The sequence below is a fragment of the Pteropus vampyrus genome, unplaced genomic scaffold (genome assembly GCF_000151845.1).
Source record: "Pteropus vampyrus isolate Shadow unplaced genomic scaffold, Pvam_2.0 Scaffold387, whole genome shotgun sequence".
Taxonomy (NCBI): Eukaryota; Metazoa; Chordata; class Mammalia; order Chiroptera; family Pteropodidae; genus Pteropus; species Pteropus vampyrus.
Window position 1 is genome coordinate 1,158,515 of NW_011889168.1, and position 24,810 is coordinate 1,183,324.

The following is a 24,810-nucleotide window of genomic DNA, read 5'->3' on the forward strand; positions in this document are numbered from 1 at the left end:
GAACCTTGCCTTCCCTCTTCCTCAATTGCCTCCCATCTTTTCTAGGGAATCTGGGCAGAGAGGAAAGACCGAATAATGCTATTAAGGGCTGGCAAAATTGTGAGCCAGCATCAACTCATATGCGCTGCTAGTAAGAAAATAAAACAGAAGAATCCCTCTAAGGAGAGAGATGGCGATACCTAGCAAAGTGAAAAGTGTATGTACCCTATGTCCTAGCAAGTCCACTCTGAAATATCTTTTGCGCTGTGCACGAGGAGCTATATATCAGATGATCTGTTAAAGCATTGTTTGTATGAGTGAAAAGTAGGAAACAATCTAAATGTCCATGAGTAGCAGAAAACATACCTCAATTGTGTTCTTTTTATAAAATGGAATATTAATACAGAGGTCTAAAATCACATATGTCAATATAGACAAATCTCAAACGATGTCAAGCAAAAAAAATAGGTATAGTAGAAGGGTACATAAAATTTGATAATTCCACATATATAAAGCTTGAAAATATTCAAAATACAGTGTTATTTATGGATAATATAAGCATGGAAATGACAAGTAGCAAATTCAAGATAATATAATATCCATAATATATGATATATGACGATAAATATCATATATATCATAATGAAATTTGTCTACCCCATAGCCATGCAAAAAAAATGAAACACTTCAGGTACTATTGAAGCTCTCTCTCAGAGTTCATGCCCTTGCCTCCTTCTCTACAAGTAACCATTATCTTTAATTTGCTGCTTAAAGTTGAACACTTAGACAGACCTATATACAGCCAGAGCAATGGCCTCTTGCAAAGCATGATGCACTGGCAGGGAAGTATGAGAGGAAGTTCAAAAAGACCTTTGTTTGTTTGTCTTTTCTTATTTCAAGACAACCTACTGAATGAGAAAATATTTGCAGATCATATATCTAATAAGGGGCTAATCTCTAAAATATACAAAGAACACACACAACTTAATAGTAAAAAGAAACCCGATTTAAAAAATGGGCAGAGAATCTGAGTAGATATTTTTCCAAAGAAGGCATATACATGGCCAATACATATGAAAAGATGTTCAACGTCACTAATCATCAGGGAAATGCAAATCAAAACCAAATTGAGATATCACCTCTCACCAGTTAGAATAGTTATCAAAAAATAACAAGTGTTGATGAAGATGTGGAAAAAAGGGAACCCTCATGCACTGGTAGTAGGAATGTAAACTGGTTCAGCCACTAAGGAAAACAGTATAGAGGTTCTTCAAAAAACTAAAAATAGAGCTGCCAGATGACCTAGAAATTCCACTTCTAGGTATTTAACTGAAAATTAAAACACTAATTTGAAAAGATACATGCACCCCCTATGTTCATTGCAACACTGTTTACAATAGCCAAGACATAGAAACATCCTAAGTGTCCATCAATGATGACTGGATAAAGAAAAAGTGGTACATATAATGGAATATTATTCAGCCATAAAAAGAATGAAATCTTGCAATTTGAGAAAGCATGGATGGACCTTGAGGGTATTATGCTAAGTGAAATAAGTCGGAGAAAGATAAATATTGTATGATCTCATTTATAAGTGGAATATGAAAAAAACCGAAGCTCATAGACACAGAAAAGAGATTGGTGGTTACCAGAAGTGGAACATGGAGGCTGGGGATGAAATGAGTAAAGGAGGTCAAAAGCTACAAATTTCCAGGTATAAAATAAATAAGTCATGGGATGTTATTGTATAGCATGGTGACTATAGTTAATAACATTGTATTGTATATTTGAAAGTTGCTAAGAGAATAATTATTAAAAGTTCTCATCACAATAAAAAAAATTTTGTAACTATACAGGTGTCCCCAATCCCCAGGCTGCTGATGCATGGCCTGTTAGGAACCAGGCCTCACAGCAGGAGCTAAACTTCATCTGTATTTGCAGCTGCTCTCCAGTACTAATATCACTGCCTCAGTTTATCAGGCATTAGATTCTCATAGGAGCACCGGTCTCTGGTGCCAAAAAGGTTGAGGACTGCTGATGTATGGTGATGGATGTTAACTAGATTTATTGTACTGATCATTTTGCAATATATATAAATATTAAATCATTACATTGTATACCTGAAACTAATGTGATATTATATGTCAATAATACCTCAATAAAATGCCCAATATTAAAAAGAAAAGACCTCATTTCCTCTTATAGTGAAGGCAGCCCGGAAGAATAGGGAAAAGCCTGAGCAGCCCTGCCCAGGGTAGCTGGGCCACAAAAGCCGCCCTAAGCAGATAAGATTAACAGCCCAGCTTGAAGGTTTCAGGAGAAAAGGTAAAAGCAGTGGTTAGGATGATGAGCTGCAGCCTGGCTCTCTTCCTTAGAGAATCCATTGCCAACACCTCTTCCAGCCTCCCCAAATACCTGCCTACTCACACACATTCACACGCACACTCAGGTTACCACAAGTCAGTCCCAAATCAATATAGCAAAGCAAAAGTTGGGCTGGTTAAAATGAATGGTGAATAATATAGAATTTTATAAGCAAGTTCCCTCTTTTAAAGCAAGTAATTTCAGGTAAACACAAACTCATCTCAGGACAAACCAGTAAATGTTTCCTAAGCATTTACTATATTCCTTGCTTTGTGCCAGATATACTAGCTAAAATAAGCATAAGACTCAGCCCCTGCCCTGAAGAAGAAACCCATGATCTTGCTGATGAGGCAAAATTTAGATATATAAAACAACAATATAGTTACCATTTTTGACCACTTACTATGAGCTGGACCCTTTACTAAAAGTTTTATGTATATTATCACATTTCACCATCACAAAACCATCTCATAGATGTTATTACTGACATTTTACTGATAGGGAAACAGGCAGACTAAGGTAGACTAGCACACCCACAGTTACACAGGAACTAATGAAGCCTGCATCTGAACCTAAGTTCATGTGATCCTAAATTCTGATAAGTTTATCCACCCAGAGCCATATGCAGCCAGTCTGGAGTAGTAGTGTTAAGGTCCTGTGAATAACTGGATACTGTCTTGGGCCTGGAGGAATGGGATGAATTAAACATGAGAGGAAAGGCAAGGTGGAAAGGCAAGTGTGTTCCCGGGAGGGTTATGAGTGATACACTGCAGCTGAACTGACAGCATCTAGTGTGAGGGGCAAGAGAGGAGTGAGACTAATAAAAAGGATAAGTTCAAATTTAGAAGGAGGATGAGATAGAATAGAATATGTGAGTAGGTCTATATTATGGGAAGCCTCACATTTAAATACTATATACATCTGAAACTCTCCTTGAGCAAGGATGAAATATAATGAAAGAGTGTTAGAGATGGCCGTGTTCTAGATGGACTGAAAACCATTTTATAGCCTTGGAATGGCAAGAATTGGAAAGCTAGATAATATCAAAGGTTGGCGAGAACATGGGGAAGCAGAAACCCTAGTACTTTGTTGATGGGCAAGTTAACTGTCATTCTGGGAAGCAATATAGTACTACTTGGCAAAATTAGAGATGTGTGTTCCCTATGATTCAAGAATCTCACTCCTGGATACATACCTTAGAGAAATTCTGACAGTAGCCAATAAATGGATATGTATGAGAATGTGTTGGTATTTGGGGGGAGTTGGAGGCAACCTACATATCCATGTTGATGGAATGAATAAGAAAAGATGACTTAATGGATAAGTACACTATGGTGGATGTTAACTTCACCTCACTGCTTAGAAGCAATAAATTACATGTATTAGCTCAGGCTGACGTAACAAAATTCCATGGATTGGGTGGCTTAAACAACGGGAATTTATTTCTCACAGTTCTAGAGACTTGGATGTCCATGATAGTGGTCAATTTGGCTGCCCAGTGAGGGCTCTCTTCTTGGCTTGCAGACTGCCAATTTATCACTGTGTCCCCATATGGCCATGAAAGAAAGAGAGCAAGCTCTCTGGTATCTTTTCGTAAATAAGAGCACTAATCTCATCATGGGGGCCCCATCCTCATGACCTCATTTAAAACCTAATTACCTCCCAAGGCCCCATGTCCAAATACCCTCACACTGGGGGATTAGGGCTTCAACATATAAGTTTTGTGCAGACACAATTCATTCCATAGCATCGGATGTGCATATGGCAATATAGACAGATCCTTAAAATATATTATTGGGTAGGAAATCTACAGCCCACAGTATTATTTATATTTTTTTTAAAAAACACAAAATATGATACATATTTTACGAGGACACATACAGATTCAAGAATGTATACCAAAGACATGTGAATGAAGGCCCACATAAAAGTGGAGAGGGAATGAGAGGATCGGGAATGATGAGGAATAAAATTACATAAAACATGAGAGAGACCTTGCACAGATTAATGATGATATTGTGCCAGAAACAGAGGAAGATAATTAATTCACTTCTTTGCACTTGACATTTTACAAAAATGATGGATTAGAATGAGAGGTGAGAGGTAGGCAGACTAGGCAAGCTGCTAGCACAGCCGAGTAGGTAAAATGTGAGAAAGGCATGCACAAGGGTGAAGACAATGAGAATGGGAAGCAACGAATGTCTATAAAACAGGGACCCTCAAACTGTGTTTAAGGAAGGGCAAGTCTGATAGTTTTCTCCCCAAATCATTTTAGACTGATACTTTTGTAATATGCAATAAAATTAATTACAAGAAATTAAAATAAAAACAAAGACATAAAAACTTGCAAGCCCACTGATCATACTCTTGGATATCATGGCAATGTCAAATTGCTAAATAAGTTTCTAAAGACTCCCAATATCACAAACGCACACCATGCTTTGAGCAGTGCTGCTATAGTGGACATCAGGTAAAGAAATCAACATCTGTGATTGAATGTATTAAAAAAGAGTGATGGCAAGGTGTGGGAGGGTGATTTGAAAGTTTCATGTGAGCTTCACTTTCACTTTGAAAGTGAGTGGTGGGAGGAAGAAAAACAAGGAGGATGAAGTACTTCCACAACCTGGCTCCTTAGCCTACATATTTGGTGCAGCTCCCAAACATGTTTCTACCAGCACAGGTTGAATTTCTCATTCTGAAATTTCTGAAGGAGACTAAAGCAGTAGATTGAGCTTGAAGCGCCCTCAGCAAGACTAGCCCTTCCTTTCTTGGTCACCATCACAACAGCAAGGGGAAGAGAGGGACTGGAAGAAGCAAAGGGCAAATGAGATGTACTTGTCGACCCATTCGTGCATATACATGAATGCTATGAATTCTTGTCAGCACATTTTTGTCCAGCTAGTCACAATGACAGAATACCATACAACAGGGCCTTTTTATTTTAAAGATCCACCAGTACTGTGAAAATTAAGGGGAAACCACAATATATCAAATTCAGAAGGTAATTTAAGTTCCTACTAAAATGATGAGCAATTTCTCTATCCAAAGAGTATTAGCTAGATATTTGCTAAATATTCTCAATTCTTTTGCTAATAAAATAAAATTAGCCAGACCTAATTCTTAAAAAGAATACTATAGCATGAAAAGAACTATTACTAAAATCTTTCTAAAACTCTTGACTTGTGAGTTATGAATCTACACATTCAAAACAAAACCAACAAAACACACACACACACACACACACACACACACACACACACACCACTTCTTTAAAGTTCAGTAATGCCAATTTCTACTGTTATTCTAATCAGCATAGAATGCAAAATTCCATTTCTGTACTACTGGAGTATTAACTTGAAATTTCGATTCAAAATCCAATACCTTAGAAACTAATTGCCTAAGGATTTGTTTGGTACGATGTAAAAGTCTACAAGGCACCAGTTTCAACTGTTTACCCCTCCCAACACACATATTCAAGTGAGGTTGCCAATACAATTTCTTAGGATCAAATGTCAATCTGCCCTTTGCCCTAGTGACTGAAATGCTGCTCAGTCTCGGTCCAAAAAAATTAGGCAAATGTCTTAGCAAATGATAAAAATCAGGAATATTACGATCACAGATCCAGTGCTCCTTGGTATCTCAACATCCTGTGTCCCATCCCACTTATGACACCACTATTGGAAAAATAGCAGCCAGTTCTAGACTCTCCTTGATGTTTCACATCAAATTAAAAGCTAATGTCACCACTCCTTCTGTGATGCTAAAGATTGGAAGATCAATGTTATGACAGGGTCAGACTGATTAATGAATAATCAATAAGTTGTCAGGGTCACTATAGAAACCATAAAGCTAACCCAAACTGAGAAGCAGGCTATAGTCATGAGCATGATTTGTTTATCCACTTACAGTCTCTCTTTTAGAGCACATCAGAGTATCTTTGTTTCTTTCTAGGCTATACTCCAAGCCTAGATGCTTAACAACTATATGACAAAGGCAGGAAGAGTGAGGTGCTTGGTAAGAATCTGACAGCTCATTAGGGCCACTAGGAGCTAGAAGTCTATCTTTGCAGATGAGATGTTAATATCATTCCTGAAGCCATAATTGCTAACATGTATAGCACTGTTCTAAGTACCTTAGAAGTAATTAAATTCTTTTAATTCTCAGAGCAAATCTCTAAATATGCTTTATCATTATCCCCATTTTACAGAGAGACTTCATGCACAGAGTTTTAAGTAATATTCCCAAGCTCAATCAACTAGTATAACCAATGAATATAGGATGTAAACTCCATGCTTGAGCCCTTAAGCCTTAGGCCTTGCGTTTTTTTGTGCTCTGGCTGAGAAAAGTAATAGGCCTCCCCTTGTTTAAGTCATCAGTATTGAATAAATACTTTTGCTTTTGACAAACATAATAATGAAAATGACCACCATGACCTGGAAGGGAGGGATTAGATCAGATCATTCTACCTAAACTCAATCCCTTAAAAACAGGACAGACATTAGAGAGTGCTATAGAAACTCTTTTATGGCCACTAGCAGTTACTGGAAATTTGAGGACTGGAGAAAGCCAGTTAATATTTAGTATTTCAATGAACATTAACAATACTTTTCTAACTACTCTTTGAGGCTAATGGGAATTATGCTATAGAAGTACCTAAAACTATCATTTAGATATTCTCGCCTGGATCAGGTTTAGGACTAGTTTGCTTCTGTTCCATGAATAGCTTTTTTCTCTCTTTTCATGTCATATTTATTTTAGAAATTCATTTTCTCTTTTCTTCTTTTCTGTACTTTTACAGAGAAAAAGAAGTCACTCAGCAAATACTGTGAACCTTTCAATTTTTGAACAATTGAAAAATTGTTGTTCAATTTTTGAACAACAAAATTGCTTCGAGTATAGTGAGATCTTAAGAGTTCAGGACCATAAAAGCATGAAAGTTATCATTACTTATTAACAAAGGTAAATTACTCAAAAAGAAACCCCAAATGTAAAAATTAAAAAAGCCATGTCAAAGAAAACTTCAAACATTTTTAAGCTAATTTTTTCTCTTTCCAAATCTAAATTGGAAAAGTGTTGAGCTACTGATTTTTAGCCATCAACTCAATATAACAATAAAATTGGTGTTATATATTTAATAATATATTTAAATCTGTAGAGTAGAAAGTAAAATTTAAATTAATAAGATCTAGAGAGATATGCAGCCCCTTCCTCAGAAGACTCTGACTTTTTCTCTCTAAATAATTCAACTCAAAGCACTAACCAATAAAAAGTATTCTAAAGACTTCCCCGAGTCAGTTAAAATCACTGACTCGATGTAGCTGATTAGTGCATTCATTCTCAAATTCCTTCTCCATTGTCAGTCTCCATTTAGAATTCAGAAAAAGACCAAACGCTAAACTTGTTTCCTCAGCCTCCTTTTCAGAAGTCTGTTCTAAGATTCTCGAAAAAGCTCCTGTTCTCTTGAACCAAGGGAAAAATGCAGGTGATATGGCCCCTAGCTCACCTGTTCTTATCTTGAAATGTATACATGATGCCTGGACATGCAGCAGCCAGCTACCTTGGGATCATGGGCAGGAAGGTGGGGAGGATTATAGAGATTCTGGCTCAGGTAAAGTTGAGCCTTTAAATGTATGCCAGAAGCTACCTACCTCCAAACTTCCTGCTTAGTGAAAAAAATAAATCTCTGCTTATTTAAACCTCTACTGGTCAGGTATGCCATTATTTGCAGTAGAAAGCATTACAAACTGATGAATTTAGTTTCTAAAAGCTGTGCTTTAATGGGTTTTTTTAACAGAATAATATTATTAACTACTCTAAAGGGTAGTTTTCTTTATATACTGAGAAAAATAAATCTCTTCTCAAACTTTGAGTAAAACAATTATTAGTAAAATTTATCACTCTCACTGACTTAAGGGATCTATTTGAGATTAATTCTAGAATTTATAGAGACGGGCAACTGGTTCCACTGATAAGACTAGAAGAACAGAAAAGCTAAAGGCAGTTGTGAGTTGTATACACATGGGCAGTGTATCTGGAGATGAAAACCAGGAGTTCATGATCTGGTCCAGTACCTTCTTTATGGATATTATGAAGGAAAGTCTACCTCAAAGTGAAACTTTGAGCTGTTGATGAGATGGAGGTTCATGAGTGTGTGTGTGTGTGTGTGTGTGTGTGTGTGTGTGTGTGTGTGTGTTTCAGGGTAGGTAGGCTGAAGTGAGCTCCTCATAACACTCAAGTTCAGCACACCTGTAATAACATTCTGGCTGTAGCAGCATCTGAAGCTGATGGTCAAAGAAGGTGGCACCAGAAAACAAAGTACCTACAACACAAAACCACATCACATTTGACTTCCCTCTCCCCACACCCAGCAGAGTCTGTTGGCTTTAGGGACCATGGACACTCAGTGTAAGACCTATGGATTCAAAAATCCTGGGTCAGAGCGGAAAGGTGGAATACAAGGGCAACGTATCTTCCAACTATACTTGGTGAATTGCTAAAGACTTTTGGGGACAGAGGCAGCCTTGTCCCATAGCTGTGAGGTCAGCGGATGATAGAAGCCCGAGGGTGAGAGGGAGTGGTAATTGTGTAATTGTGCTGAGTGTGTTTTAGGACTGGAATCTGAACATCTTCATCAACAGTCTCTGATCCCACAAGAGCAAGGACTGAAACAAAATTTATAACAATCAGATAACCATGAAAATTATATTTAAAAATAGGAAAGGTATAGGGACCTAAGTGGAAGTGAGGTTTCCACACATCATTTCAAGTGGTAAAACACTAATAGCAATAGACCACAGTCTATATAAGTCACATATATATACTGTAACATACAGAACAATTACTTGGAAAACTACACTAAGAGATACACTGAAAAACACTATACATAAATCAAGATGGATTCCTAAAAAAAATATTCCAGTAACCCACAGGAAGCCAAGAAATGAAAAAGAAAGGCAAAAATAGAAAACATAATATATCAGACATAAGCATTAATATATCAATAATCACCTTAAATTTAAATGATCTAAATACATTCATCAAAAAGGCAGATTTTCAGGGTGGATTTAAAAAGCATGACCAACTACATGCTGTTCACAAGAAACTCACTTCAAATTCAGTTACATAGGTCAGCTGAAAGTAAAGGGATAGAAAAAGATATACCAAACACTAATTTAAAAAAGGCTAGATCAGGGGTTCCCGACCCCTGGGCTGCAGACCGGTACTGGTCCGTGGTCTGTTAGGAACTGGGCCACACAGCAGGAGGTGAGCAGCAGGCAAGCAAGCAAAGCTTCATCTGTATTTGCAGCTGCTCCCCAGCACAAGCATCACCCACCACCTCAGCTCCACCTCAGATCATCAGGCATTAGATTCTCACAGGAGCACCAGTTCCTGGTGCCAAAAAGGTTGGGGACCACTGGTATGTGATAAGCTAGATTTCAGAGCAAAGAAAATTACTTGAGAAAAGAGGGATATTACATAACGATAAAAGAATCAATCCACTAGGAAAATACCTTGAAAAAATACCTTGAGAAAATTACTTGAGAAAAGAGGGATATTACATAACGATAAAAGAATCAATCCACTAGGAAAATACCACAAACGTAAATGTGTATGCACTAAACAACAGAACCTGAAAATATATGAAGCAAAACCTATAAAGCTGAAAGGAGAAATAAACAAATCCACAATTACGGCTGGGGACTTCAACAATACTCTCAGCCATCAACAGAACTGAACTAAAGTATATACAACTCCACCCAACAACAGCAGAATACATATTCTTTTCAAGTGTGTATGGAACATTTGCCAAGAGAGACTATACTCTGGACCATAAAAGAAATTTCAAGAAATCTAAAAGAATTAAAATCATACAGGTTATATTCTCTGATAAGAACAAAGTCAAACTAGAAATCAATAACAGAAAGGCAACAGCAATATCTCCAAATGCTCGCAAATTAAACACACTTCTGTACAGTCTATGGGTCAAAGAGAAAACTTCAAAAGAAATTTTTTAAAAAATAGAACTAAAAGAAAATGAAAATAAAACATTTCAAAACATGTGAGATACAGCTAATGCAGTGCTAAGAAATCAATATCACTAAATACATCAGAAATGAGGAAAGGTCTCAAATCAAAAACCTAAGTTCCTACTTCAAGAAATTATTTTAAAAAAGAGTAAAATAAACTGAAAGCCAAGTGTAAGAAATAAATAATAAAGAGCAGAGCAGAAATCAATGAAATTGATAAAACAGGAAACGACAGAGAAAATCAAATACAAAGTTTTTTCTTTAAAAATAACAAAAAGGTGATAAATCAATTAGAGCAAACCTTTAAATTTTTTTAAATAATATAAGATAAAAATCACCAATATCAGAAATGAAATAGGGGATATCTTCACAGATTCTATGGCCAATAAAAAGATAGAAGGAATACTCTGACCAACTTTACGTACATAAATTCAACAACTTAGAAAAAGTGGACCAATTTCTCAAAACCACAATCTATCAAAACTCAGTCAAGATGAAATAATTTGACTAGTCCTTCAATCTTTAAAGAACCTAAATCTTTAACTAAAAGCCAAAAGGAAACTCCCATGCCCAGCTGGCTTTAATGGAAAATTTTGCCAAATATTTAAACAAGAACTAACACAAATTTTATGCACTCTCTTTCACAAAATAAAAAAGGAAGAATCTCTTCCCAACTCATTTTACTAGATCAGTATTATCTTGATACAAAACCAGATACCACAGTTCAAAAAATCTATAGACAAATAATATCTCCCATGAACATAGAAGCAAAAATCCTCCACAAAAAAAAAAAATAGCAAATTGAGTCCAGCAATATACAAAAAGAATTAATTATACACTATGACCAAATTGGATTTATTATGTAAGGCTGGATCAACATTCAAAAATCAATCAACGTAATCCACCAAGTAAAGAAAATTCAAATGATCATATCAATTGATACAAATTAACTCATTGGACAAACTCCAACACTCACTCTTGATAAAAACTCTCAGCAAGTTAGGAATAGATGGAAATTACTTGATAAAGGGCATCTACAAAAAACCTACATCTAACATCATACTTAACAGTAAGATACTAAATGTTTTTCCCCTAAGATCAGAAACAAGGCAAGAATGTCTGCTCTCATCATTCTGATTCAACAGATTACTGAAAGTTCTACCCCTTACGATAAGGATAGAAAAATAAAAGGGATTGAGATTGAAAAGGAAGAAATATAACTATCTCTATTTGTAGATGATAAGATTATCTATGTAAAAAAAATCCCACAGAATTTACATTGATAATTTCCTAAAACTAATAAGTGAGTTCAGGAGGGTCACAGGATACAAGATCAACACACGAAAATCAATCACATTTCTATACACTAAAAATGAACACGAGAAACTGAAATTTAAAACACAATGTCATTACAATCACTCCAAGGAAAAGGAAATACAAAACATGTACAGAATCTGTAAACTGAAAATTACAAAATGCTGATGAAAAATATCAAAGATGACCTAAAGAAATGGAGAGACATTATGTTCATAAATTGGAAGATGTCAATTCTCCCAAAATTGATCTAGAAGTTTAATGCAATTCCTATCACAATTCCGGCAAAGATATTTGTAATCATAGACAAGCTTATTCTAAAATTCATATGGAAAGGTACAGGCCCTAGACAAAGAAGAATCTTGACAAAGAAAAATGTGTGAGGAATAACTATACTTAATGTTAAGATGTACAATATTAGTACAGTAGTAAACACAGTGTGGCATTGGCAGAGGGATAGACACAGATCAAGGGAACAGAACAGAAAACACAGAATGAAACCCAAATATGCTCAAATGGTTTCTTACAAAAGTGCAAAAGCAATTCAGTGGAGAAAGGAGAACCTTTTCAACAAATTGTGCTGGAGTCACTGGATATCCATAGGCAAAATAAAACGAATCATGAGCTAAATCTCACAACTTATACAAAAATTAACTCAAAATGGATCACAGATTTGAACATAAAATGTAAAACTATAAAAATTTTAGGAAAAAAAACAGAGAAAATCTTCAGGATCAAGGGCTGGGCAGAGAGTTCTTAGACTTAACACCAAAAGCACAATCCTTAGAAAGGAACACTGATAAATTGGACTTCATCAAAATTAGAAATGTTTTTGTTCTGCAAAAGACAGTTAACAGGATGAAAAGACAAGCTACAGACTGAGAAAAAACATGCAAACCACATCTTAGACAAAGGGCTTGTATCTAGAATGTATAAATAATTCTCAAACAGGAAAAAAAATCCAATTAGAAACCAGCAAAAGACATAAACAGACATTTCACCAAGGTGGATATACAGATGGCAAATAAGCACATGAAAAGATATTCAACTCTTTAGCCATCAGAGAAATGTTGATTAAACCCACAATGAGCTATCACTACACACCTATCAGATGGCTAAAATAAAAAGTAGTGACAACACTAAATGCTGACTAGGATGCAGAGAAACTAGATCATTCAAACGCTGCTGCTGGGAATGTAAAATGGTGTTTGCTCTCAAAAATAGTTTGGTAGTTCCTTAAAGAACTAAATATGCAATTATTATATGATCTAGCAACTGCATTTCTGGGCTTTTATCTCAGAAAATGAAAACACATGTCCACACAAAAATCTGTACATAGCTGTTTGTAGCAGCTTTATTCACAACAGCCAAACTGGAAAAGGCCCAGCTGTCCTTTACAGGTAAATGATTAAAGAAACTGTGGTACACACATAGAATACTACTCAGCAATAAAGATGAACAAGTAATACACACAACTACCTGGATAAATCTCCAGGGAATTATGCCAAGTGGAAAAAATAATCCCAAGAGGTACACCCTTTATGAGTCTATTTAAGTAACATTTTCAAAGTAATAAAATTTTAGAAATGAAGAATAGATTAGTGGTTGCCAGGAGTTAGGGATGCTGAGGTAGGGAAGGGATGAGAAGGAGGTGGGTGTAATTATAAAAGGGCAATAGGAGGGATCCTTGTGATGATGGAACTATTCTGTATCTTCACTATCATGGTAGTCACAGTAACCTATACATGTGATGAAATGTATAGACTAAATATATACACACAATTACCAGTCAAATTGGGAAAATCTAAATAAAATTGGTGGATTATATTAATGTTAATATCCTGGTTGTACTATTACACTATAGTGTTACAAAATGGGAAACTGGGTAAAAGGTACGCAGGATCTCTCTGTATTATTTCTTATAACTGCATGTAAATCTACAATGATCTCAACAAAAATTTCAATTAACAATAAAAGGAGAGAGAGGGTCCATTCTCCTTGGTAACTAGGAGAGGTTCCACTCAGGTGCCTTTTATAAAGTATTAAGTATGAGTATGAACAGAGATGAGCAGTAAATGACTAAAGTCTCACATAAATGAAATGGAAATGATTCTATAAATGATAAAACAAACATCTCTGTTTCGATTACTAAGCTCATGTGAAGAAAAGGCAATCTAAATTAACCGTTAAGCCATGTAAATTGACCTGATTTCAAGCAAAACTCTAGCAGTTGTGACCATCCCTCCTTTGGGATGCCAAATACTTGGTTAGGAAAGCAAAGAATTTGTTTGGCCTTCGACTAGCCAAGCTGGTCACTTTGTCGCAGTGGAGTTGCCAGATCAAATTCAGGCATCCTGAGGCCTGATTAATGAGTAGTAATAATGCCCAACTCTCCCTTCCTTTTGCTATGGGGAATCTGCCCCCCCCAGCCCCCCACTCCTATCCACATGCAAAGTTGCCTCTGTCCTTTCTACAACTGTAGGAACAGGATAAACTCCTCAAGAAATGGCCCAAAAAATCCCTTTACATTTACACTAATTCATATCTGGAATCCTGTTGTTGGGAGACTGGTCTCCCAATAGGCCACAGAGATGCTGAGTCACAACTTGCATGGTGACATCTTCATGCTGTCCTGGCCACTTTGTATAAACCACATGTCCTGAGAGACTTATAACCTATTTAAGCCACAAAAGCACTGTTGCTAAAATAAGAAATACAAATTTTGTTGCACAGCAGCAGTGAATGACACAAGCAAGAAGCTAATTCCAGAGGTGATTCTCTCAAGCTGTGTTTATCCCCTCTAGTTTTTAGGCATGGCTGCTACAGGTAGACAGGGGCAATAGACAGGCACTAAAGGGGGTGTTTGCCCTAAGTAAAGAAGGGCAATCCAAAGAACAACTGGATCACAGCTTCTCAGCCAGCTGAGGAATATCACGATCACACATAAAGAACAAAAAAACACAACACAGACAATAGGGCAGTAAATGAGTGGTTTGGACAATATGAGTGTTCAGGGTTATGTAGAGAGATGGTTTCTGCTGAGATGGTCAGGGAAGGGTTTTTTTGTTGTTGTTTTTCAGGGAAGGTTTTAATGGGGGAGGGGTAGTATTTTCCAGAGAAGTCTAGAATCTGGATGGGAAGAGAAAGAGGTATGAGAATGCTGTCAGGAATGGAGACAAGAAAAAAAACAATTGAGTGGGAAAGAGCAAAATCCATTCAAAGAACAGTGATCATGATGGTTTAACTGGAGAATTAGGTTTGTTTTGCATTATGAAAAAGAAGACTGTCAAGAAAGAATGGTATTGAATTTTTTACAATGATGATGTACTCTTGTTATTTGTATAATTAAAAAACAGAAACAAAAAAATTTTTAAGAAAGGGATGCTAAGGCTGAGGAAAACATCTAGACTCACAGGTATTCAGCATGTGGCTGTTGTGGCAGACAAAGTTTGCTAGCTTTCAACAGCCATTAATTACTCTCTTTTCTCTTTCCCAGTTTCAAAACTAGATGGTGAAAAACCAAATTCCTAACTACCCTTGTACCAAAGGAACCAATAAGATACAAGGGGCAAGCTTACTGGGGGAGTGGGAAACATTCTCTTCTGACATAAGAGACTTTTTTCTCTTTTTCTCCTTCCTGCTTGTCTTGAACATAGTTATGAGAAGTTGTGATATCTGGATCTGAGGCAACCATCTTACAACCATGAGGACACGAGCCTAAGAAAGAAAAAAAGCCTGTTCTGAAGATGGCAGAATGAAAAGATAAAAAGGATCTGAGTCCTTTATGACATTCGTCAGCCACTGCCTAAACCCAAAACTGCCACACCTCTAGAGTTTTTATGATATAATTAATTTGGCTTAAGCCACCGTTAGTCAGATACTCTGTTACTTATAGCCAAAAGTATCTTAAGTGACACAGTTATAAAGTTCAGGACAAAATATAAAAGTAAGCAAAGTTAGGTGTTTAATCCCTAAATAGGCGGTTACTCTAATTTCTGAACTCCAAATTAACATTTAGGAATAGCAATGGAATAGTATGTCATTTCCAAAGTATGAATGGCAGCTTCAAGAAGTGGCCCAGTCTGAAATAATATGATTTCAAGGCATTTCAATAGTTACTGGGAACAAGTGACAAAATACTTTAAATCAAAACCATCCTGTGATCTGGCACAGTAGATACCTATTGTTTGTCTGCCCAGCAATTTCTTACCACCAAATAAATCCTTTCTTTTCTTTTTTTTTAAGGGCTAATATTCTTTTTTTTATGGTGACACTGGTTAATGAAATCCAATAAGTTTCAGCTGTACACCTTAACAGTAAGGCATATATATGTTTACACTGTGTGTTCACCTCCCCTAGTTAGATTTCTTTCTGTCAACACATATTTGACCCATTTTACCCCATCTACCTCCCCCCACCCATCTCCCCCTACCCTCTGGTAACTACTAGTCTATTGTCCATGTCCATGACTCTCTGTTTGTTTGTCCTGATTTGTTGCTTTTAGGTTTATATCCCACATATAAGTGATATCATGTGATATTCACTTTTCCTGTCTGGCTTATTTCACTTAGCATGATTATCTCGAGGTCCATCCAGGTTGACACAAATAGCAATATTTATTTCACTTCTTCTTATGGCTGAGTAATATTCCATTGTATATATGTACCACCGATTCTTTAGCCAATCATCTATCGTAGGACACTTCGGTTGCTTCCATGTCCTGGCCACCGTGAATAATGCTGCTATGAACATCAGTGTGCAAATATCTTTTCAGATATGGGTTTTCTAGTCTTTGGGATAAATGCCCAGTAGATGGGTTGCTGGATCATATGGTAGATCAATTCTTAGTCTTTTGAGGAACCTCCATACTGTTTTCCATAGTGACTGTAACAATTTGCAGTACCACCAGCAGTATATGAGGGTTCCTTTTTCTCTGCATCCTCTCCAACATTCGTTATTATTTGCCCTGTTGATTATAGCTATTCTAACAGGTGTGAAATGGTATCTCATTATGGTTTTGATTTGCATTTCCCTAATAGCTAGCGATGTTGAGCATCTTTTCAAATATTTTTTGGCCATTTGTATCTCCTCTAGGGAGAAGTATCTGTTCAGGTCCTCTGCCCATTTTTTGATTGGATTGTTTGTTTTTTCTTTAGCTATTTATTTTTTTAACAGTTTTATTATGGTATAATTTATATATCATAAAGTTTACCCATTTAAAAGACACTGTACAGTGGATTTTACTATAACTACAAAGTTGTGCAATCATCACCATAATCTAGTTTTAAAACACTTACATCATTCCAAAGAGAAACCCCATACCCATTAGGAGTCACTTCCTATTTCCTCCCTTCCTCCACACAGGTGTTGGTAACCATTAATCTACTTTCTGTCTCTATAAATTTACTTATTCTGCATATTTTACATAAATGGGATCATACGATATGTACTTTTTTGCATCTTATTTATAGTATAATGTTCTTGAGGTTCATCAATGTTATAGCATTTATCATCAGTATTTCATTCCTTATTATGGCTAATAATATTCCATTGTATAGACATAGCACATTTTGTTTATCTATTCATCGGTTGATGGACATTTGGGTTGTTTCTACTTTGGGCCTATTCAGATATATGCTTTGCAAATATTTTCTCCCATACTGTAGGTTGCCTTTTTTACTTTTTTGATGGTTTCTTTTGAAACACAACTTTGGCTATTTATTACAGTATTATTTCTAATAGCAAAAGACTAGAAATAACACATTTACACATCAAAAGGGGATGGGTTATATAAACTATGGTATGTCCACACAATGGAGTACTATGAAGCTGTGAATGGAACACATTCTGATGGAATGAGGACAGCTCTATATACTACTAAGGAGAGATCTCCAAGATATACTGCTAAAAGGAAAAATGGAAGGTACAAGAGAATGTGTAGAGTGTGCTACCGTTTATTTAATAAGAGACCAAGTGAATATATTTAAGAATTTGCTATTAAAAAAAACAGGAAGTATAACCCAAAACCAAATAAATAGGGTTTTTTTTAAGTTACTTATAGAGAGAGGGAACAAGATTAAAGGGACAGGGATAAAAGCCACATTTGTCTGAATGCACCTCATTTTGTAAATTTAACTCTGAAGCCACATAAATGTTTTATTTTTACATTATAATAAAACAAAATTTTTAGGTTAAAAATCAAAAAGCAAAATGAAACAAATGAACTTAACTGGGTATTGAGCTGTAACTTAACCATACTATCATTAATCATTTAAATGAAATTAAAGCCTAATAATTTGACTGTACATTCCTAGAGGGATATAGTCTAAAAACTAAAGCACTACAAAGAAATCTTAAACTATTTTCAAAACTCAAATTATTAGTAATAATGTTGTTATTATTGATTGAAACTATTATATGGATATATATTTTTATTTATGGTATGATGGGACTCAGGGAAGGCTGCCCCAAAATATGCTGATATGGCATATTGATTATTTTAAATTAAAGTTACTTGAGAAACCACCAGTACAAGGACACTCTGACCCTTTTCTCCGTCTCCCTGAAAGCAGGAAACAGATCTCTCATGTGAAAGGTGCTCTCTCTGCATCAGGAGGCAGAAAGACATCCTTACCATCAGAGACAGGAAATTCAGGACCAAGAAGGCTGTGTGAACAAAACTCTGCTTACTTTTTTCACTAATCAGTATCTAAACCTAAGTTTCCTTGTTTTCTTAATTCTTCGCAAATTTATTGTTTCTGTCTAAAAATTGCCTGCTTTGGTCATTTCTTTAGGTCCTACATCTATGAGACCTCCAAATGTCCAAAATTAAATTTGTTTTTTTCTCCCATTAATCTGTCTTGTATCAATTTAATTATTGGACCAGTCAAAAATAACCAAAAATAGTAGGGGGAAATTTTCCCCTCCCCAATAAATAGAATAAAACAAGTAAGTAATTATACTAACATCTTATGAATCAAGATTTTCAATATAAGAAAAGATAAGTATAGAATCAAAGAAGTTAAATAAAAACTTATGAGCCTTAATTTACATTGGAAATATCAGTTTGGATTCATGTTGTATTTTATCTTTAAAAATGTATACATATTTTCTAGACTTGTTTTAAGAGAATGAAAATTCAAGCCACAGACTGGGAGAAAATATTAGCAAATCACATATCCAACAATGGACTTGTATCCAGAATACATAAAGAACTCTCAAAATTCAACAGTAAGGAAATAACCCAATTAAAGGCGGGCAAAAGATATGAACAGACATTTCATTTCAACAAAGAGGATATACGGATGGCAAATACGCACATGAAAAGATGTTCAACATTGTTAGCCATTACGGAAATAAAAATTTAAATCAGGATAAGATGCTACTACACACCTATTACAATAGCTAAAATCCAAAACACTAACAATGCCAACTGTTCACAAAGATTGGGAGTAACAGAAACTCTCATTCACTACTGGTGGGAATGCAAAATGGTACGGCCACTTTAGGAGACAGTTTGGCAATCTATTATAAAGTTAAACATACACCTATGGCCAGTTCCAGATTTATGTGAAAGTCAAGTATCCTGCCATTCAAAGAAAAGCAGTGACCATTTTGCTGCAGTTTTCAACTTCTTACATGTATAAGCAAAGCTTCCCTTGTTTAACAAGTTTCAAAAGGAAGGCCAGAAATCTCATTTCAGTTGAAAGTGAAATCTACATAGGCTTATTTCAATTATGACCTAGAACTGAGTATTTATGTGGCAAAATATAAGCATAGGTATCACAAAGAAGAGGTAATTTATTAATTTATAATAAGGAATAATAAATTATTTATTTTTAGTGTTAAAAAAGAATATTCTTATGTATATACAGACCTATAAGGAGATCAAGATTACAATAATTTTTTAACGGCCTATATTTGAACCTGATCGTGTCAGTCAGTAAAAAACTTAATTTTTAAGGCTCACATCATATTGTGTATTAGGCTATATTTTTATTCATATTGCTTTGTCATATGGTTTTGGTAGCTTATTTAACATTGTCAATATATTTTCATGTTGTAAGTAGCATTAATTAAAATGAATTTACAACCTTTATTAAATTAAATCAACTGAGTCTACTTTTTGAAAAAGTTAATCCCATCTTGGATTAAAACAGTTATTTAACATAAATGTATTATGCCGCTTTATAAATTTTTAAATGTATGAAAAGAGAAGTAAGCTAAGCTTACCTACCTGTTTGTTTCTCAAGAAAAGCAAACTATAATCCATTTTTAGTTTTAAATAGGGGATAAAACTACTCTTCCACATACATGTATAAGGGAAAAAGAAAAAAAATCAAGCAGGAAATTTTACTATAAGAAAAAAAATCCTAAGTTTTATTCTACTACACTCTCACTTGCATTAGGGTTGATATCTTTTGTGGCAATGGGAAACCACACAGAGTAGGCAAATAAGTTGACAAAAATCAACAAATCTACAGAAAACTATTATTCTTTACTAAAATGAGACATTGTCATTGGATCATTATATCTGCAACTCATGGATCATACAAACATATCATGGGCTACAGAAACCATTTTTATTCAGGAGTTCCCTGAGATCTGTAAACCACTTCAAAGTTTCTTCTGGAGTAAAAAGATTGAGATTTGGGGTGATGTAAATGTCTTGGAACTCGTTAGAAGTGACAGTCGCAAAATACTGTGAATGTACTAAATGCCACTGCATTGTACTCTTTTAAATGGTTAACGGTTAATAGGATCTGTTGAGGCTTCTTGAACAGTGAGAGACTAAACTGGTCTTGAAGGAAGCTGAAGATCCGAAATTTAAAACAGGCAAGAATTTGTGGAGCTGGCTCTATTGAGACTGGTTTTCAAACTGACTACAACCACAATAACAAACAGATTTGGGTGCAACCCAGTTCACATACACACATGTGATGCAAACAAAAGTTCATGGAACAATGCTTACTTACCCTTCCCAAAAATAATATACTCTGATTTTCATTCTATTGTATTCCTTTTTAAAAAAAAAAATGTTGGTCATGATTTACTAAATTGATCTCACAAAGTGAGTGGCAAACTCTAATGGCCTCAGGTGTCAGGTTAAGAGGTTGAGACCTAATGCAGGTCATTTTAAGGCAATGAAATTGGACACTAAGAACATAACCAGGAATCGGTAGGCAGAATTTTAGATTGGGAAAACCCTCCATCTTGTAAAGAAAGTGACTGTTTTATGATTATATTTGCCGTTGAGCTAAATTTAAATTGATTTATCTAACATCACATAATGAAGTCAATATGTGTACTATGTATTACTCAGTGTTTTTCTCTTTCAGTTGTTTATCATTTAAATCGCTGGTAAATTTCTCAAAGAATGATTTTCCCTATATATTAATATGTAGGCTTATATTAGTGTAGATCAAAATAAATGTAAAGGTATTATCCACACCTTTTTGTAAGAAAGACAGATTCTGAATTTGTTTTATTTTACTGTTGTGAATTCAATTTTTTTCTTCTTAATGGACTATTTATAATAAACCCTCTGAAGATGTGCTCCTCATTATTCATTAGAGGCTTTCAGGATCAGCTACATAACCATCTGTCCAAAATGCTGGAGAAAGGATTCTCAGCTTTGGCTGGAAGTGTCTCTTTTAACTTTAATATCCTACCATTTTTGACAATATGCTTGAGATTCTCTTAATCAATACAAATCCAGAATATAATTGTTAGAAAGAGATACTGTGTATCTGGAATTCAGTTGTGATCTTTCTCTAAGGTTTTCAATTAATTCACATCAAATTTAATGTCATCAGTGGCACAAATGCTTATATTTTAGAAAGCACAATATTTCTTCTATTTCAGAGATAGAAGTATAGGTTACACATCACCTAGCTAAAGGCAGAAACCAATCTATTGCTCAAGACTACCAGCAGTTAATTAAGGGGGAACAAGTTCCTTTTTAATTTGAGAAAAAGCAGTAAAAGTTAGCTTGTGTTATAATTTTAAACCCAAACAGCCAGTAATTATGCGATCTCCAGGAGGCCAAGGCTTTTCACTTGATAATTTAATTCAGCAAGCAAGGCTCTGTAACTGGGGTGGGTAAGGGAAGGGAGTGGTAAAAAGGCCAGATTTGGCTTTACTGACTTTCTGACCATTCTATGCCTGACAGCATTCAATCTTTTAACCAAGTACAAGTTCTTAAATTCTTAAAATAGTATTAATTTTATGGCAACACATAGCACATTTAGTCCCAGGACTGGTGCCACAATTTTTTAAACGCAGCCACCTGATTTGGGCACATACTATGATATCCAATATATAAAACTTAATTACAGTTTCAGCTCTCCCAGAAGTAGAATCTAAAACTAGCCAATCTCAAATCTCCTGGTCAGCATTAGTTCGGTAATCTGCTTGATAAACCCTTGCCAACTCCCATAAGAAAGTAACCTTGCAATAACCATTCCGCTTTTAGAAAACTCTTCTTAATAAGCCCAAAACAAATCTCTGTCAAGATTAAATGTGTATATAAAAGTCATATTCATACAATGGAATACTACAGAGCAATGAAAATGTACAAACCACATTAACAAACCTGATAAACATAAGGTTGAGCTAAAAAAAAAGAAAGCCAGTTACAATAGAATAAACACGGGACATTTCCACTGATACAAACTTCAAAAGCAAGCAAAATCTAACTATAGTGATAACAGCCAGGATAGTAGTTACCTTTGGAGAGCAGAGAAGAGTTGCCACATAAAATACAAGATGCTCAGTTAAATTTGAATTTTAGATAAACAACAAATACTCTTGCAGTATAAGTAAGTCCCATCCAATATGTGGGATATGTGTTTTTATTTAACACTGAATCTGGCAACTGTAGTCAAGGGGGATGCTTTTGAAGTGTGAGTAATATTTTATTTCTTGATATTCATTCAATGATCATCCATTGTGCATGTTTCTATGCGTGTTGTACTTCACAATGAATTTTTTTTAAAAAAGGGAAAAGTACACTCAGTATAGCCTTGCAGATTTTAAAATATCACATCCAACCACTGTTTTTCCTAACCACTCTTAATCACTGCATGTGAGAGCTGTAGTACTTCTGCAGGAGGTAGGCATCAGTAATCTGAAGTGTTGCTGGGCCCAAGGCTGTGGGCTCTACTTTCCATTTTTATTACAATTACTTTTACATGGCACGTTTCTTTACTTCTGGAATCTTTTGTTATGTGCTGCATCTCAAGGGTCTTTCTTATTTGTGCAGCTGGCTTAATCTTACCAAAGGGTAACGCTAGGTTGGAAGGCAGTCCCTACCCATCAGACAAGAAATGCACAAACCAGTGTTCTAGAAGCAAGTTGGACTGGTCAGCCTGCCTGTAGGGGTCAAAATGCAGTGCACTGAAGCTACAAAGAAAACCAGTACTTTAGGGCCCACAACTTAGACAAAGACACTGTTCAGAATCCATAAAAGCAAATGCTGCCTTTCTAAACTTATCAGAGGTTGATACAAAACCTTGAGTGGCTCCACCTAGTTCCCTCCCATCGGTATACTACTTAACCTTCTTCCTACAGACACAACTGGAAAACTCAAAGAGCAGCAACCAGTGTGAACAAAAGCCTGACTCATTTTTCTGCTGTTGTTTAAATAAGACGCTATTTATTGGCAAAAGTCCTTTCATGCTCAAAGGTTTTTTATAGTTGTGTTGTGTTTTGTACCTTCCTCTTGTCTTGAAATGAACCCCTCTCAATTCTAAATTTTAAAAAACTACAAGTTTGAGTGCTTCTCTCAATAAAGGAACCCTTACCTATCTGCCCTCTACCAACCTTTAAAGTTTCAGGTTTCTTCAATTTAATAACAGAAACTGTATTTATCTCTTTCACACAGGGTTATAAGGATAATGATTAATCTCCTGGGCTATGGAATCAGATTTCCAGGAAGAAACCCAGCTTCGCCACCGAAACTGTGTAGCTCTGGCCAGTGAGTGACTCTTTGCTCTGTGACTCAGTTTCCTCAACTGTAAAATGGGAATAAAAACAGTACTCAATACAAAGGGCTATTAGCATTAAGTGCCGTGTAAGGCGATTAAAGTAAAGCGCCTCACACACCTTGAACGCTCAATGATGACTGTTACCATCACTACCACCTGCCACCTTCGAGGGTACTGCCACCTCCAAGGACTGTACTTATGTATCTAATGTAGGAAAGCATCCAGATGCAGCTGGAGAGACAGGGGAAAGGAGAAGCACAGAAAAAGGGTTCCACCAGACTACAAAGTTTGATCCAAGTTTCGTCCAATTCACAGAAGGCGAAGCAGCAGCAAGAGGCCTCTATTAGTGTCCAGGGAGGTGGCCATGCCTGGACCCTAGACCCCGGTCACGACCTCTGACCTCACTACTCACATTGCGGTTGAGTCTGTAGCCGGGAAGCAGAGGCAGGGCCATGGCTCTGAGCATCCAAGGGTCAACCGTCCTAGAGGAAAGGGGGCCTCAGGTAGTAGCCGCCCCGCGGCAGCATTGTTTGACCACCCTCCCTCACCACGTTACCTAGAGACGGGAGACTACGTCACGGAAGAGGGAGGGGCTGCTACGGGGCGGGGAAGGTGCTCTGCGCGGGGCCGAAGTGGGGACGAGACGGGGTGGGGGCGGAGCTAGGCGAGTAGCTTCCCGCGCGCAACTCCTACCCAACGCTCTCCCACCCACTCAGCCGGGTGCCGGCCTCCCAGGGCTTTTCTCTCCACACGCTTTGTGCAGATACAAAGACTAACTACAAACTAACCGTTCCCCACTCCGCGCCACTTTCTGTTTTAACTCCTTTACAGAGCTCAAAAAGCCTTTCATAGACTTCAACTCCTCCGTTTCTTACCACATTTTTTGCCACTTGGTTATTAAATTTAGTTCAAATACCCAGAAAAGTGCAGAAAATAATATGACACCCGCGTGCTCACAGAAATTAACACCAGGTAATTTACATTTACATCAGTTTTTATTTTGTAATTAAAACGCTCTGGATGAATCCAAAGCCACACGGACCTCTTCCGTCTTCCCCCACACTCATGAAAACCCATTCAGCGGTAACCATCCTCAGTCCACTGTACATTTTTATATTTGAACTAAACATTTTTAAGGT

The 24,810-nt window shown here is 36.2% G+C and overlaps 1 protein-coding gene across 1 annotated transcript in view; it reads right to left on the reverse strand.

The window, feature by feature from the left end:
• Positions 1–24,125, reverse strand: part of EFHC2 (EF-hand domain containing 2) — a 168,477-nt gene extending 144,352 nt beyond the window's left edge. The window contains exon 1 of the mRNA XM_011380026.2: positions 24,084–24,125. Coding sequence (XP_011378328.2) covers positions 24,084–24,125 — 42 coding nt within the window. The remainder of the gene's footprint in view (positions 1–24,083) is intronic.
• Between the last annotated feature and the right edge of the window lie 685 nt (positions 24,126–24,810).